The sequence below is a fragment of the Argiope bruennichi genome, chromosome X2, assembly GCF_947563725.1.
Source record: "Argiope bruennichi chromosome X2, qqArgBrue1.1, whole genome shotgun sequence".
NCBI lineage: Eukaryota > Metazoa > Arthropoda > Arachnida > Araneae > Araneidae > Argiope > Argiope bruennichi.
In genome coordinates, this window is record NC_079163.1 from 122515013 (window position 1) to 122532786 (window position 17774).

Consider the following 17774-nt stretch of genomic DNA (forward strand, 5'->3'; position numbering starts at 1 on the left):
ACAAGAAAGGCCACTTACCTGCAAGGAGCCGATATTCCGAGGTAAAAAATCAATATGCAGACACAAACTGAATGAAATCGCCTTTATTGCTATGGTTTGTATGCATGTATATCTTTTGTTTACCTTTCCTTAACCATAAGACATCGTAGGGTCAAGAAAAACACGACAAATGACCACCGTATAGATGGGGTAGCGCAGAGGTGCGACAATTTTTCTATGCATATATGAATCATGATTCGGTTTGGAATAATTTAATCATCTTCAATAGAGAGAATTTATATCTTCAAATAGAGAGAAATAGTTATGAGAAATAATCCCAATTTGTATGCGAATAATCAAAAAATTGAAATAGTGGACTGATGGTATAGGCAGGAAAAAGAGAACAATCAATGTCACAAACTCGTCTTTTAGGAGAATGGCTTTTGGATCAAAAGGTACCAAGTGGAGATGGGTAGTGAAGATGGGTACCCAAGTGGCTCTAAGGAGATAAGTAGCTTCTCAGCAGTCTTCTCTGAATTTACAAGACCATTTTAGAAATACTAAAAGCCACGTAGATTTTGGACTTTCTGACAGTTGATTTCTTGCGTGATAAATCTGTAGGATTAAATTGAACTATCCATTTTAAATTTTATCTAAAACGATGACTGGGATTTGTGTATTTCTTTAAAAAAGAAAATATCCTAATTTTTTTAGAGCAGTGTATATTAATAATACATGCAGAACAACTCTATAACTAGATGCTGAGTTTTAAAAAGACAAGGATGAAAGAAAGATGCCTTGCAAAATAAAATTTTATTTCTAAGAGTTTAAAAATCTCCATAATACTAAAAAAAGAAAACAAAAAAACCCAAGAAATAATCTATGTTTTTATTCATAAAACAGTAAAATACAAATTTAATAAAATAAATTTCAAATAAAATAATACAATCTATAATTTTTTTTATATTTAAAACAACAATATAAATTTAAAAATTCATAATTTGAGCATAAATACCAGATAAATAAAAAATCCTAAAGAATTCAAATTATTGTAATTCATTCTTTAAAACAAAGTGACTAGTTTTTCATTCAGAAATGGAACAGAAAATTAAAATTCAAAAATTTTCTTTGAAAAAAAATTAATACATTTCTTAATCATATAAATTATATTGTTGAATATGTTCCAAGTAACATACATTATAAAGCTTGCTAACTGGGCATTACAATGATAAACAAAAACTAAGTTACCATAACATGTATAATTCTATATTTTGGCAATAAAAAAAAATTGATATTTAAGTTTGTATGTTTTTTGAAGCATAATATCTGTATAACAAAAAAATGTTGTTTAGTTTATCCATCACGAAGGTTAATTTCAAGATTTTATCATAATTTTACATTTTCCAAAATCTTATTTATGATTACATCAAACTTTTGAGTAAACTCTCCTCAGAAAAATGTTTGATTCAAAATGTCAATTAGAAAATTAGTATTCATGTTTCTCAGATATAATTCTTAAATAATATATATTAGTATTTTATTCAAAAACTTCTGATTTAACAGTTACATATAGAATACTGGCAGAAGTCGAAATACACTAAAGCGGGGAAATGCGAGATATTTTACAAAAGAAAAGATTAAAATTAATGAAAAGCAACCATGTCCACTTGAAGGCATGACAAATAATAAAACATCCACATCTCTAAAATGATTTTTGAAATTAAAAAATTCAGTCTAAATGAATTTGTGGCTGATAATCCCCAAGACAGTAATAACATTAGAGGAAATAAAATAATAATGAAAACTAACTATTCAAAATTTTAAGATAAACATCATACATTAAATATTTTTTGCATATTAATTGCTGGTGGTAAAAACTGTTCGCCGTATAGAATTAAGACCAGTCTAATTCAGATAACTGAATTAGTCTTTATTATTCAACATATTTTAAAACATATATAACTTTTTTTCATAGAGAGACATGTGCAGATAAAATTACATATGGGAAAATTTTTTCAGCTCGTCAATTTGAAAATGAACAGATTCTACAGTATCCAAAAGAAATGAAAAAGAAACTGACATTTATAAATTACATTGCCATAACAAATTTTTTCAAATCTCAATTATAAATAATTGAAAGAAACTGGTAATATAAGCTAATGAGAATTCACAATTATTCTTAGGCTGACGTAACAAATTCCTTAAAAAAAATATTGACTAGTGAAAATAGTTTTAAAAGCTAAAATGCATTAAAATGCTTCCAACTCATAATATTTTAATAAATGATACAAGATATTTACACAATAATCATGATCTCTTTTCAATTCTTAAACTTTATATTATTTTCCAACTAAAAGAAATGAATCATCAGTTTGAAACAACAATATTAAAAATAGCATTTTGAAATAAGTAATGCTTATTTAAAACTACAATATTTTCACCGATGCACAAAAATTTAAACAGGATTTTTTTAAATTTGATCTCATATAATAGATATATAAATTGCGCTAATACAAATTTTATTAATAATTCGCAAAAACATATGCTATAGCTAAGCAATTTTTTTGTAACAATTTAAATCCTGAATTAAGAATAAGTTTTATTAAATAATAATTCTAAAAGATTATTAACTTAGAACAAAGTTTCGGAAAGGATTTTTCAATTTTTAATACAGATTCTGAAATACATTACATTCAGATATTTATTAAAATTAAGCACTGAATATGAGATAATCAATTTATTATTTATTAATTGTTCTGATTTTATTTACTCAGCTGCAAACTTTGTTCTTTTATAGAACAAGAGAAAAAAAATAAATTTATACCATTACTAAATAAATATGCACAAAATATTTATTTAGTAATGACTAACAATAACAATGGCTTTTTTATAGTGTGAACTATAAGAAAGCTACAATATGACTCAGTCAAAACGTGTCTGAATGATTATTCTTAAATTTAGATTCCTCTTCATTTTTAAAAACAAACTGTTCTGCGGTTGCTTATTTCGTAACAAATATTTACCGAAAATTGAATTCCACAGTTAAAAATTTTTTACGAGCAATATTCGAAACACTGTGCATGAAGAATAATAGAATATGAGATATAACAGTTGAAAATATTTTTATCAATCCTAAAGTAAACGGCTATCATACAACATATTTTATTTTGTAAAATACATCCTAGGTTTTCTTAAGATTATGCATTTTTTGTAGTACATTTACTTAAAAAAGACAAGGAAATGTAAATGAAGAAACGCTCTAGCTTTTCTTTTTCATAAACAGCTTCAGAAAGTTCTTTTTCAAAATTACAGCTCATAATCGAACTATAATCTAGATTAAAATATCAAGAGATTTGTCAATTGCCGAGAAGAATCTAAATATTAATAAATTCTCGAATGTCTGATGAAATTTCAGAATGCTTCTCATCTTTGAAAAGTTGAAATAAGCAGCTAAGTCAATAGATAAAAAGAAAATCTCATTTTTTTTTATTAAAATATGTTTAAAATATTTTTACACGGTTAATTATTCTATATCCTTGTTCCTGAATTATTTAAATGAGCATTTAATACATGGTAAAAATAAAATTTAAAAACTTAACAAATGTAACAAAAATTATATACATAATAAAATATTACAAAACAAAACTTCAATCATTTGAAATGAGTAGGATATTATAAAACCAGTCATTCATTTGAGATATTATTTAAATTGAAAAGCAGCAAAAGAATTTCGTTCACTTATATATGGCTTGAAAAGACACCATACACCAATCATTATGCTTATCTTTAAATGCCATACACCTACTAAGTGTTTTTAATATATGAACATAATTTTTATCCATCTGATTTAGCTAAAACAATCCACAAACTACTATTATACTGTAAAATTTGACTTTCAAGAGTTAATTTAATAAACTAAAATACTTTTAAAGCTTCTTAATTTTGTCAGTATTTTACTAATACACAGTTAGTCTTTTTACTGTATTTCTATAATAGAACCTTTTTACATAAAATGTATCTATCACAAAGCACACTAATGAATTCAGTGATTAATATGGCACTAGTATTTAATTCTCTGAATACAGGAAAATTAATTTTATCAATAATACTCTGCTTTTTAATCTATGAAAGATTATAAATTGCATCATTCTGCTTTCTATTAAAATAAATTTCAAAACAGAGAAGTAAAAACTAAAAGCAGAAACATTGCGATTAATGTCAAAATTTTACAAGGAAGGAAGTCTTTATTTTCGTTACTTCATTTTATTCTTATGTTAATTTTAACCACTTAACTGTTCTATTTTCTTTAATATCTACTGTTACACTGCTGAGCAACTGCCAAGAACGGATGACACTATCAACCATAGTAACTGCAAAAAAGAAAGCAAAATTGCTAAAATTAGAATATTTGTGAGGAGAGTAAAAAGAGTTCTAAACAAATCTTCTTCTCCACATGTGTTCCGCATGTGATAACATTGATAATAGATTTAAAGGATTTCACGCATGGATTCAACTTTAAACTTTCGATACATTAAAATCATCTAAATATGACTTAGAAGATTTTACTCTTGGTAATATTATTGGAATGACCGAAGGAAGATAATAGACATTGATAGGGCATTCAATATCGTTCACAGCGTTGATCAAGGCAGGAGAAAGCACTTAAAACAAATGGAATGTATAGAAATCAAAGAGGAGACAGTGAGAAAAAGTAGGTATTTTGTAATATCAGCTAAAGAGAAAGATCACAACCAAGTTCAGCAAGTGCCAAATGAGTTTCTTGCAAACAGAGGATAGCAGATTTGTCGAAAATACGTAACCAAATGTTTGGGCAGAAGGAAAACTATACACCTGCATACCTGTTCTGTGTGTGTCATAGTCCTGACAATATCGAACAGCTTGAACCAACAGCTCGTGTACTTTTCTCCGATGAAAGTAGGCTCTATCGGTCATCAAGCTGTAGGCGTCATCTGCTCTGCGTAAATGTGGTAATGTTTATCGTCCAGAAAATACGCAAGGAAAAAATTATATCTGGCAAGCAGTATCATGTTATATGCCGGCATCAAGATCAATCAATGGTTGCAAGTCCATTGTGGTTGAAACTAGAATTACAACAACGATAAACTTCTTCTGCCTCATATTCCTCTTCCGTAGTAATGTGACAACGGTTCCCTCGTTGGAGTTAAAAACGGCAAAACGCCATGTCATCGAAAATTCGCATTTTAAGATTATCTAGACAACAAGGATATTTGATACTTAATATGATCAGAAATTTCTAAACATCTAAAACCAAATGAAAATGTTTGGGATGCTATGAGGAGGAGATTTTCTGATCGAAATTTCCTCCAATAAACAAGAGTAACGGAGGGATAAATTTGGACAAAGCATAACACAACGTTCGCAATGTTGCATCGCACTCCATGGTGGATATATTCCGTACTGACGCCTTTTTCAAATGTACTTTTTATCTTTCATGTACATTTTCCCATTTCTCCGCACTTAGCCTCAAATGAAAACTTTTCTCTTCAAAAACTTCTGTACTTAAAAAGCCTAATGTCCAGTGTAACAATAATATTTTATCCTGCTGAACTTGCGCCCCTTAGTGTTGTGCTATATTACAATTCGTGCTCCATCCTTAGCATTCGTACAGCAGTGTAAACCTTCTGTTTTCGGATTGAGTTTTAATTGACTATAGAAGTCCCATAACTCTTGTGTTGTCTGTAAAATTCACGTACTTTTTTTATATCGAATAATATCACATGCAAAGAAATGCGACAATCCGATGGATGTATGGCATATGAGAAAAGCCTTTAAGTAGTTAAATAAACGAAAATTCAATAAAAAAATTGAAAAACGTTTCTTTTTGAAAAAATAATAGTATTATTTTAAAAGAAATTTTTATGAGTATCACGAAAACATAAAGCTTCAAAATCATCATATAAATGAGCACCAGCATCATTTAATTTGTTCTTGGTGTTCTCATTAAATCTTTTCAACCTTATTCCTTAAATATGAATTAACACTTTGTTTGCAGTTTCAGAAAGGAAATGCAATATTAAGTTTGAAATAAAATATTCATCAGTTTAAAATAATATTTTTAACATGTAGCATTAACATTCAAAATTAAATTCTTCCAGAAAATTTAAAATGTTTGACTCACAATAAAATTAAATATAAACTTAATATCCAAACACAGCTCTAAAAAATTTAATCTTAAATTAATCTTAAGTCATAAATAAAAAAATTGATGACACAGGAAATAGTTTACAAGATATAACTAAATTGCAGTAAATACTACAAGCAAGCGGAGCAGATAGTATTTAAAATATGAAAATCTATATTTAAAATCTAATTTTAAAATTTTCCTACGAAATACTTGATTATACAATACACTTCAAAAAAATTTCATTCCCATTATAACAAGTAAACTTTATACTTGTTTCAAATAAGTAAGGTCCACCTCCACACTACATAGACAATTAAATATGTTTAACAATAATTACTATGAAGATAAATTAAAAAGTATTTAATAATGTCTAAAATAGAGTGTGCATTTGCTTCGAAAATTACAAATTACTGAAACATTCATGAAGCAGAATACAAAATATATACATAACCGTTAATTCTTCTATAATAATTTGGCATTAACACGAAAACACAGACACGCGAAAGATACAATACTTTCGATTGTGTCTTGAAACAAGAGTTGTCATACATCATTATGTTAAAAAAAATCAAGCCATTTTTTTAAGTGGCATTCGTTGGGAAATTAAACATTTTTAAAAATGGCTTTCTAGAATTAATTTTGCTCTTCTGTGCATCACATCAATACTATTTACAAGAGACAAGAGGTTTATGAAGAAGGCATTTTTACTGCAACACATTTAACATGTTACATTTAAGGGAAATTTTAAAAAATTATTTCACAAGAGGAAGGAATAAAATTTTCAATATAGATCCATAAAAAACATTCAAAATCTATTGATTGCGTTTTTTTTTCCCTCAAATTTTTTTTGTCAATCATACATTGCCTAAATATTGTTCACAGTTTAGCTCTATCATTCAACATCATATTTAAAAAGACACTTAGTAAATTTTGTACTATAAAACACTTAGAATTTGTACTAATAACATGATGCTTCTGTATTAGATGGAATTAGCAATATGGGAATTACAAGGATGATCAAGAATAGAAGTAAAACTGTTGCACACTATAATATGAGAAAACTTAAGGACATATCAACAACTATTACAAGTCATGCTCATTTTATGCTTACATATTTTAATACATCTTAATTTCATTGAAAAATTATCTTTATAAAGTAATAAAAATATAGAAATATTTCAGGTATGCTTCCCTGTATTAATTCTATTTTTAAAACACACATTTTAGAATGAGGAAATAAAGACAGGAATTTTAAATAAACTTCCATGAATGTGAATTGAAACAGCTTCTTTTAGAAATTTTATATAAATTGCTAATGCACAAAGGTTTTGTATCCAGCTCAATATAATTCTACAACCAATTACTTTGAATTGCACAACACAATAATATCGTTCACATAGTGTACATAGCACACAAAATATATCATTTGCAAAAAGCAAATTAAAAAATATTAAATTTCTATGCAATAACAAAAAGCGTTTTTATAATACAGACTAGTAGATGATTTATGGTACATGAGACATAAACAAGAAACAAGAATGAATATTAATCACTCGAATTCGGAGCAATATGTCCCCTTAGATAAACGTCATCATACATGTGCCCAAACAATTCATCATCTGCCCTATGAATAGCATAACGGACATTACGAATAAATTCACGTTTTGACATCTTATTCTTGATATGTGGACTTGTTAAATCAACAGACAGCATTATCAGAGAAAAACACAGTATATAGACCATATCTGAAAATAAAGTAAGGTTAGACTGTAAAATTTTTAAAGCACAAGATAATTTACATGTTATTTTAAAAAAATGTAATATTTTGTATAACATGTAATATTTTACACTAATTAATTCCAATCTTCAATTTAGCAAGGCATCCATAAAAGTACTTAGTACTAAGAAAATATTTTTACAGTATATAATATTTAAAAGTATTTTAAAATAGACCTGGTATGGTGTTTAAAGATAAAATTTTCCGGATTTAACGTTTTAAATAATATTTTTTACTAATAATACTTAAACATTCCATCGCCATTTGTGAATATTGCATTTGAAGCTGCAAATAATTCACATGAACAGAAACTCGAACAGTTGTTAGTGTAAAATTAGTGGCGAGTTTATAACTTCTAAACGGAAAGTAACCTTAATTTGGGATACAACAGATGCGAAATTACTGGTGTAGTATTTTGACAAAGCTCAATGAAACTTGGCGAACAAGATAATAAAAGTATAAATAAATTCAAAATTAAACTCCTACCTGTCTGCATTAAAACTTTTACAAATACTAGAATCTAAAAAAAGTATAGGTATTTATGCTCAATGCTTTTCAATCATTCTAATATTATACTCTTCTAGCTCAATATGAAGCTCGTAATTTTTTTGAAAATTTTATCCAATATTCTGAAAGATTACACTCGCCCTTCAACAAACAACATAAAAGCATACAGAAAAATTCTACCTATAAATGATAAATTTAAAGAAATAAATTAATGGAGATTCCTCATAGCCAAAACACAAGTTAACGGCCACAAACAGATTGACACTCTTTTTATACTGCTTTTTAACACATTGCAGATAGGAGACTGTGATCACAGTTCGAAAATAGGAGACTGTAATATCTTTTACATGGTAGACAGCAGTGAACTCACATTCTGTAACTTTGAAGGAATTTGCGTTACATTTTATTTGTTTATTTTTATTCGATTTACTTTTGTGTGTTTTATTTATTCATATATTGACTAGTACTAGAAAAAAACTGGATTTGCCCGTTACAAGTACAAAAACGTGGAGATTCGAGCCCGCATGCAAAGGGTTAAAGCTGACTGAAACAATAGTTCAAAGAATACAGTTAAAACTTTTGCACGAGTCTTTCATTGGTCAATATGATACTCTTTAAGCAATTGTCCCAGACAATATGCAACATTATTTACAGTGCAAAATTACAATCATCATTAATTACACAGTTCCACAATTAATTACATATCCTACAAGACATAATGAAATTTGACAAAACTGCAAAGCAAAAACTGTAATTATAATTAATATTTTAAGTTATGCATGCAAAGAAGTACAAAGTTGTCAATAAAAAAAACTTTGCCAATATACAGGGTGTGTAATCAAGAACGTCCAACTTTGTCCAACCGATTCCGTGATTAGAGTACATAAATAATGTCCAAAAAATGGTATCTCTTCGACCCATAGTTTTGGAGGAAAATGTGGGAGAAAAATATGATGTCATATGCCATGTACAAAAAAAAACCTTATCAGAAACGAGAACTTTGGTATTTGCATATATTTACAGATGAAGATGCTCAAAATATCCACCGTGAATATAAAGACATTTATGTGCATGCCGTTGGATGATGCCAAGCCTTCGTTTGAATCTATTTAACACACTTCACCTTGTAGCTTCAGGTATTCTTCGCACGATGAAATTGTATTCCGTTCGTGAATATAGCTACAAGTACTTTATCTTCGGTCAATGTAATGACAGTACCTTACGAACTGCTAGGAAATACAGCCGTCGCTATCCATCACATCATCCTACCGATGCCAAAATCATCCGCAGACTATGAAATACCAGAATCTACAAATAATTTTCACAATGTTATGAACAGGAGATAGGCTTACGCCAGTAAAGGGAGATGCATACGGGGAGAAAAAACTGCTGAATTCAACACACATGCCTTAGCCAAGGAGCTGCTGCGAATAGCAGTACTGTATACAGGCTACTATCAGCTGAGGGGTTAAACTCATTTCACAATACAACTGTACAAGGCCTACATCTGAATTACTTTCCGCGAAGCACTAACTTTAGCGGATGGTTATTGTAACAACATGAAACTGCTTTCATTGTGAAGCACGCTTCGTATGTGATGGAATCTTCGATAGCCATAACAACCATATATCAGAGTCCAATCTTCATACATTCTGCCTACAGAGACATCAAGTTTACTGGTCTGTAAATGTGTGGGTCGGCATACGAAAAATCGCATAATTGAACCCTATATGCTGCCTGAAATGAAGCTCATAGGACATTCATACTTGGGTATTTCTCTGTGATGCATTAACCAATTTCCAGCATTAACCCTTAAAAGCAAAATATGCTCTATAGTTACAGCATGACTAAGCACATGCGTATTTCAGTTCGCCAATATGTGAATGGCTGGATATGGAATACCCAAATAGCTAGATTGCACGTGAAAATCTGGTTTTATGGCCATCACGATCACTAGATTGACACATTTTAATTTCTTCCAATGGGGTCCTCTGAAGAGGTTGTTCCATGGCGAGCTAGTTATTACAAAAAGCGACTTAGTTGTTTGCCTTCATACTGCGTGTACTTTTATGGATACCAAGCAGCAGCAATATGTGCCATCGCCCAGTCCATGGCGTATACATACCTGCATCGATACACTGGACATTTTGAACATCTTCCTTTGTAAATATATGCAAATAACGATGCTCACATTTTTTGCTCGTATATTCTTCACGAAAACTATGAATTGTTGAGGTAACCTCTTTTATGTGCTTCAGTTGAGGAATATGGATAAGCAGAGTTTGGGCGGTCTTGATTGACACTTTGTATAAATCTTCAGCAGCCACTCTGTTCAACCAATCAAAACTAAGCGCAAGATCCAATAATTTGAAAGAACTCTCCTCATAGTATTTGGGATAGTCTTCCATGAAAGGTATCAAAAATAATGAAAATTCTATAAGGGAGATCAAATAAATATTAAAGCAAAGGAGATTGTAGAAAATTACGGGATTTGCAGTTGTTTCTTGATAAAAACTGCATTTGACCAAAAAAATTCACCAAATACTAGAATATCATATTCATTTTATTATACTCTAGTTCAATTAACCTCATAATTGTTAAATCTAAGTAAATAAAATATTATAATATATAAAGAGATGTTGTTCTTTTATTGTGGAGGTGGACAAATTTAATGTGTTCACAAACGGTGTCCTTCAAATTTTCATAAAAGTATTTTACACATGCTTTGGCTCCTAAAGAATTTGAAAAACTTTCTACCTTATGACTGACAAAAAACTGGTGTTCTTGCATACAATTTTAAACAATCTTGCCGCTAGAATTAAGTAGCGGTCATTTTGACCGGAAATACAAATTTAAATTAATTTCATTTTCTTATTTATGATTTTGATATTATGGAATTTTATCTAAAAACGTACGAATATTACATAAATTTGTTGGTCATTTTAAAGAATTATTTTTGGAATTACTGTTTGTACCTATAATTAACGGCTATCGATCATTTTTGACCCCATCAAAAAGAATCTTATTCTTTTGACTTTCTTCTCTATTTCTATATGCTAATAGAAAAACAGGAGCACTTGTAGAAAGGGGGTTTGGGTATTACATAGAGAGTGGAAGTGAGTGGAGTAACGAGCAGGAGAGAGGCAGTAAAACACTTGTTTGGAATTTCCAGGCGCCATCTGATTGCATATTTCGTTAGTGTCAGAAATGCTGCTTTATAAAGAATATAGCTGTGTTATGAGGTGCATATTTTGTGACCAATATACCATGTCATATAACAGCATTAATAGAAAATATCTAAAGAATGCAGAAATACTGGAAGTTTTTGAAGATTATTCCGGCACAGAAATTACAGTCAAAATTAAAGATCATAACAGAATTTGTAAAGCTTCAGGATGTTTACACAAAATACATGAATAATAAAAAGTAGCAATCTTCCTGACACGTGTTGTTATTAAATTAGGCAGATCTGTTAAAAAAAAAAAAAAAACTAGTGGAATTACTGAAAAAAACCCATAAGAAACACAAAGTCTAAATTTTTAAAAAAATGATAAAACGATACAGAGAAAAAGATTTTAGAGAATCGAATGGTAGCATTCAATCCTCAGTAAGCGATAATCAATTTCAATTGATGTGAATGCTGTCAGCAAGACTAACAAAAAATTAGCAATGATTTATTTAATAAGAAGTTGAGATAAATTTATTAAATGATTTCTTACAGCATAAACGTCAATTTTATGGAAACTGTTGAAAACAAAAATAAAATTGAAATTTCATTAAAAAAACTCATTACAGTAGCAATTCAGATAACATGAAAAGCATACTCATAACAGGAGAATTTTCAAATATATAACAGAGATTTCAATGATAATGGTACACAAACAGGAAACCACCCTGAAGGATAATCACAGATGGCCTAAGAGCAGAGTGAAGAAAAAAACTTAAAATAAAATTTTGCTTCCAAAATGAGAAATTAGAAAGCTACAGATATCTATTAAAGAAGTCAAATCACGGAAATTCAAAATCACATTGATAAAAATGAATCAATCTTCAAACAGAACATGGAAATTTTTTATATCTAATCAATACTTCCAAGAATATTAATCTATTTCATATATACTCCAAAAGTAAAGACAATTGGAACTGAAATAAGATCTACTGAACAGCAATTCATATGCTAAGTAAAAAAACAAACAAAAAAAACTGAAAAATGATACAAATGCAAAATCAAAAAGCAATTCAGCATGCCTAACACTACATCGAATCTCCACGTTCAAAAAAATGAAAAAGCAAGTTTCTATCATTATTATTATGGTCACATAATAATATCCTAAGCTGGACAAAACAAACATTTAGAATGAAAATGAATAAATTTTACATGTTTTGAAAAAGTATTGCTGATTTTTAAAACATTTATTCGTGAAATATTTGTAGGACAAACTTACTTTTTTTATAAATATGACATTTTTATATGCCAAAGTAAAATTACACATTTTGCTTTACTCTAAATACCAAGCAATAAAATATTGCAGAAAAAGTCAAACCCATAAATAATTATATCTACAAAAATACAAACAATATTTTTAACAATATAAATAATTACTATTTTACAAACCTGAACTCAACTGCAATTTGGGATTACATTGGCAAAATCTGGCAGAAAACTTTTCTAATAAGAAATGCAGATAATTATCAAGCTCATTTGGAGCTTGCAAGGATTCAAAGAACCTCCTTAGAGCATGAGGTAGAAACTGATTAGTAAAATTGTGCATACCAATAAGATGACTCAACACATCTCTCCTAGAACATAAAATACAATTCATAAATAACTGAAAAAATCATCACAGAAAATTGTAACACATAAAATTTATTATTATAAGTTGTTCAAGCCACATTTCTTAGATTACATTAAGTTTACAGAAATAAAATAATGTATTGTTTCTAAAATCAAGCTGATATTAAATCAAAATAGAAAAAAAATATCCACACAAAAGGCAAAAACAGCATTGCAAATATTTCCTTTGGGATACTAGTAGATCTTTAAATATTTTGTTTAGCTCCATATATAACATTCGACAGACAACCTACATAGAAAATTATATTAATGCAAGTATTCCGTTTTTTTTTTTTTTTTAATAAATATTTACTGCTGTGTTAAACTTATTAATCCATTTTTTTTCTTACATTTACAAAGAAAGATAAATTAACAAGAAATGTCAAGAGAATAGTGCAACCACAAGTTGCATTATAAAATTTTCAATCAATCGTAATAACAATTGGAAATCAAATTATTATCACTGTAATAGTAGTCGCTGTATGCAAGAGGGCTTAGAAACATCTAGAATATGTACACTATTTTTGCTTCAACTGATTTCTTGAGACAGTTCTCAAATATACAAGACAGTCTTTCAAGAACAAAATGGATCACAAAATGTCTTTGCACTGAATTAAGGAGTTTCCTCTAGCATAAATTTCACAACAGGGTTTCTTTAGTGATAGAGGAAAGATACCTAAAATCTATACACAACCGAAATTATATCACTAAGAAAAATTCATAATATCTAAGAAATTTACAATGAGAATGTGTGGAAGTCATTTCAGTAAAATAAAACATATTCTTTTACCTCTTTTGTAAGAAGATTTGTGGTTTCGTTATTAAATTTTTAGAATCTAGACTTGCAAAATAACACTATCCAAGGTTCAACGCGAAATACTAATCCGTGGAATTAAATGTCAAAAGACATCTTCCAAATCAACAGAAAGAGCAACTTTTTTTTTCTGCAAGTATTTTCTTTTGATGCTTGAATTCAAAATTACCGCCGACAACCACTTGTCCACCCCCTTTCCGTTTGCGGAAAATTGAGATTTTCGTCGGCAAAAATCTTCACTGCTTCGGAATTGTTCTTGAAAGTTAGGCATTAAATTTGTTAATTTAAAAACTTCCTTAAAGTTAATACACGGTAAATAATCAAAATATCCAAGTAACGATTTCAGTTGGCAGAATCACTACATTTGAAAAATAGCTATCACTACATTTGAAATATAGTTGACAGGGTGACAAGTCAATAATATGTCGCATTTTGCAGAACTTTTTGGTCGGACAACTAAGAACTCAATACGATGGATGATGACTTTAAGTACGCATATTTTCAAACGCCTGATTCAAATTTCATACCTTCAGCTTATAATGTGCATTATATTTAGCAAAAAGCTCATAAGATGGTAATAAATAAGATGTCGCATTTTTTTCAACTGTTCTTTGTCTTACGGTTAAGATACGGCTAAGTATTTTTAATATATTATGTTTATTTCATTGTGATAATTCACCGACTAAAATCTTATTAATGATTAAATCAAATTTAATAAAACATAAGCAACTGATGACGACACTCTTTTGCAATATGCATGCCAAGAACAGTTGCTTTACCGTATCCAAATTATGTGAATTCGCTAGAAATATAATCAACTGCAATTGACTACAAATGTGCGTGCGTGTGCAATCGGAGAATGTTTTTTTTTTCCCCCCTTTTCTTCTTCTTCAACTTTTCTTTCAATTACTATTAACGGCAAAAACTCTATACTTCCAAATGCTTCTTGATTTTTAATAGATTTTAGATAAAGGTGTTTTAATAAAACGACGACTAAAACTTTTATTCATAGAATATTCATATAAGGCACATTAAGGAAATGTAATGTATACAACTGAGAAAAAAATTCCCTCATGTTTGGCAATATTAGCTTGCAATACCTCCGACGGAAAATGTACTTAACGCTAAAAGCACGCGTCTAAAAATAAAAATAGGGGAGTTGAAATTCAAGAAATAATTGTTTTTAAATTAAAAGTATTGGCTCTTAAATCTAAATATACACATATAAATAAGTATATGGGGAATCTAAAATTTAAGTAGCTCGTTTTTATAAGTGCATTTTTCATATTTTTTTCGCATTTCATAAACGAATAAGTTTGTATATTCTCAAAAACGTATATTCTCGTATCTTTTCTGCATTCATGCCTGAACAATAGTAAATTTTTATTCGTGCACGCGAACTTATTCGCCTGACACTCGAAACATATCTGAATTTCTGCTCAGTGTTTCAATCTCTATTTAAAAATTCCTTTCGGTAGGTGACTCCGTTAAAGAATCGATTTTTGTCGAAAATATCGAATATTTTTTATTAATTATTCCGGATTTCTAAAAAGTTTCTTTTATAAAATCGTTTTAATTTAGCTTCTATATACGTTTTACATAGCCTCCATTATAAGAACATACATTCCTTCATTTAGCATATCATGTCATCCATGCATAATCGATACAAAGTTGAATGCGATCTTTGTCAAGACTATTGCATATTAACACTGATTACGCTAAAAAAAACACGAGTGTGAAAGGTCCCAATAAATAAAATAGGGTATTTTCAATCTTAAAAGTGAGAGTAAAGTAAGAGGAGAACCCATGGAAAATTAGTTCATCAAAGGTTCTTCACTTATAGATAGTGGAAGCTATAATATTCTTCAGGTACCGTTGTCAAAGTTAAATGATTTTCCCCCTTTCTTTCTAGAATTTCTTTCTAGAAAGGGTGAAATAAGGAGTTTATAAGAATAAGCATACTATTTTTTTTTTCTCTATCGTCGACATCATTAATTCTTTTTGTATAATTATATATTGTAGAAGCATTGTTCACTTTCAAGGAAATTTTCTAATCAAGGAAACGTTTTATGAATTTTTAGATTTATTTATTTCATTTTAATAAGCGATATTTTGCGTGCTTTATCATTATCCAATATCAGGTATTTATACATTACTGTAGCCGTGTTCGATTAATTCATTTTCGTTGTAATTGAAATATTTTTAAAAGGTTCAGAAAATTAAGTTTTGTTAAATTGAAAGTAAATTCAGAGTAGTTAAAAACATATTACTTGTTAAAATCTTATTAAAATTTCCATAAACAGGGTACAACAAATTTAAGAAATTTATTGCTACAACCTGTGTTTCGATTTATATGCTAAAATCTAATATAAACCGACTCTACCACCACATAAAATATAATCACTTTTTTTTTCTTTTAAAATTAGATTTCAGCGCCGTCTCAAAAAACTTCTAAAAATAGATCCAGTACTGACAATCTTTTGATGGTTCATAAATATCTTAGGTGATATACACTAGAAAATTTTTAACATGAGAAAAATTAGGATCAAAAAGAAAATTAAGAGGGTGAAGAATTGCAATGAAGTAATTAACACTTAAGTGGCTTTAATTAAATGTAGAATTAATTATCATAAGTTATTTTAAAGCTAAATTAAAATTGTGTAAAAATAATTATTATAAGTTACTTTGAAGCTAAATTAAAATTGTGCTTGTTCTCCTGTAGGATTTGTTTTGCTCCCTTTCGATATAAATCTCTACCACTGCCCCTGCTTGAATTCTAGTAAAAAAATTATGTGTCCTATAAAAAGCAATTAAATTATTACAATTTATACAGCAGTCAAAAAACAAGAGCATTATTAATTTCATATGAAATAGTAACGCTACAAAATAGTTGCAAAATTTGGAAAAAATCTTTACTACTGAAGTCTGTAGCATGTACATTCTAAGGTAAAAACACACACACGATGAGAATTATCTTTATGATTGTGGACATTATCAAAATTTCTTTATTAAAAAAACACTTTTTTAATTTTCTTTCACCAAAAATTCTAAGATATTCAAATCTAAAGTTTAGTCGGAAGGAAAGAAAAATTTGATCGAATATAAACACTACCATAGGGATATTAAACATTAAATGGCTTTAAATATTTGATGATTTTATAACCATTGCAAGAAAAAAAACCTTGAAATAGAGAAATTTACATTTAAGTGCAATCAAAATGTGAAATTCTGGTTCAACTAAGATAAGCATTCCCAGCTAATGAAGATAAAATGTCAGCGGGGAGGGGGGGGAATAAAACTTCATTAAATATTTAAATGAATTCCAAAGCTTGTAACAAGGCACACAAAATCATAAACAACCATTCAAATCACTCAGCCAAATTCTTCCTTTTAAAATATCTGATTTCATAAGTAGGGTAAATCACATTTCATATAACCATTACTAAAGGGGACCAAAAACATGGCTATAAGTAAATTTAAGATTTTGTATTCAATTAAATAACTTCATGGTCACAGGAATTAATATAAGTTTACATGCTAGGCTTCAAGCAAGAAAACTGAATGATTCGAATTTATGGATTATTAAAATTGAAATATCTTATAACTGCCAGCCTATAAGCTAAACAATTTTATTCATTAAAAGACAAAGAAGCTAAATATTGTCATTTCAAATACATATACACCGCCTCAGACATTA

General features: G+C 28.8%; 1 protein-coding gene across 1 annotated transcript in view; it reads right to left on the reverse strand.

Annotated features, from left to right (window-relative positions):
* Positions 1-1005: 1005 nt before the first annotated feature.
* The window catches only part of LOC129960226 (F-box only protein 8-like), a 38294-nt gene continuing 21525 nt past the window's right edge, over positions 1006-17774 (reverse strand). Inside the window, exons 6-7 of the mRNA XM_056073477.1 lie at positions 13045-13229; positions 1006-7890 (exon numbers count right to left, since the gene is read on the reverse strand). Of these exons, the coding sequence (XP_055929452.1) occupies positions 7691-7890; positions 13045-13229 (385 nt within the window). The 3' untranslated portion in view covers positions 1006-7690. The remainder of the gene's footprint in view (positions 7891-13044; positions 13230-17774) is intronic.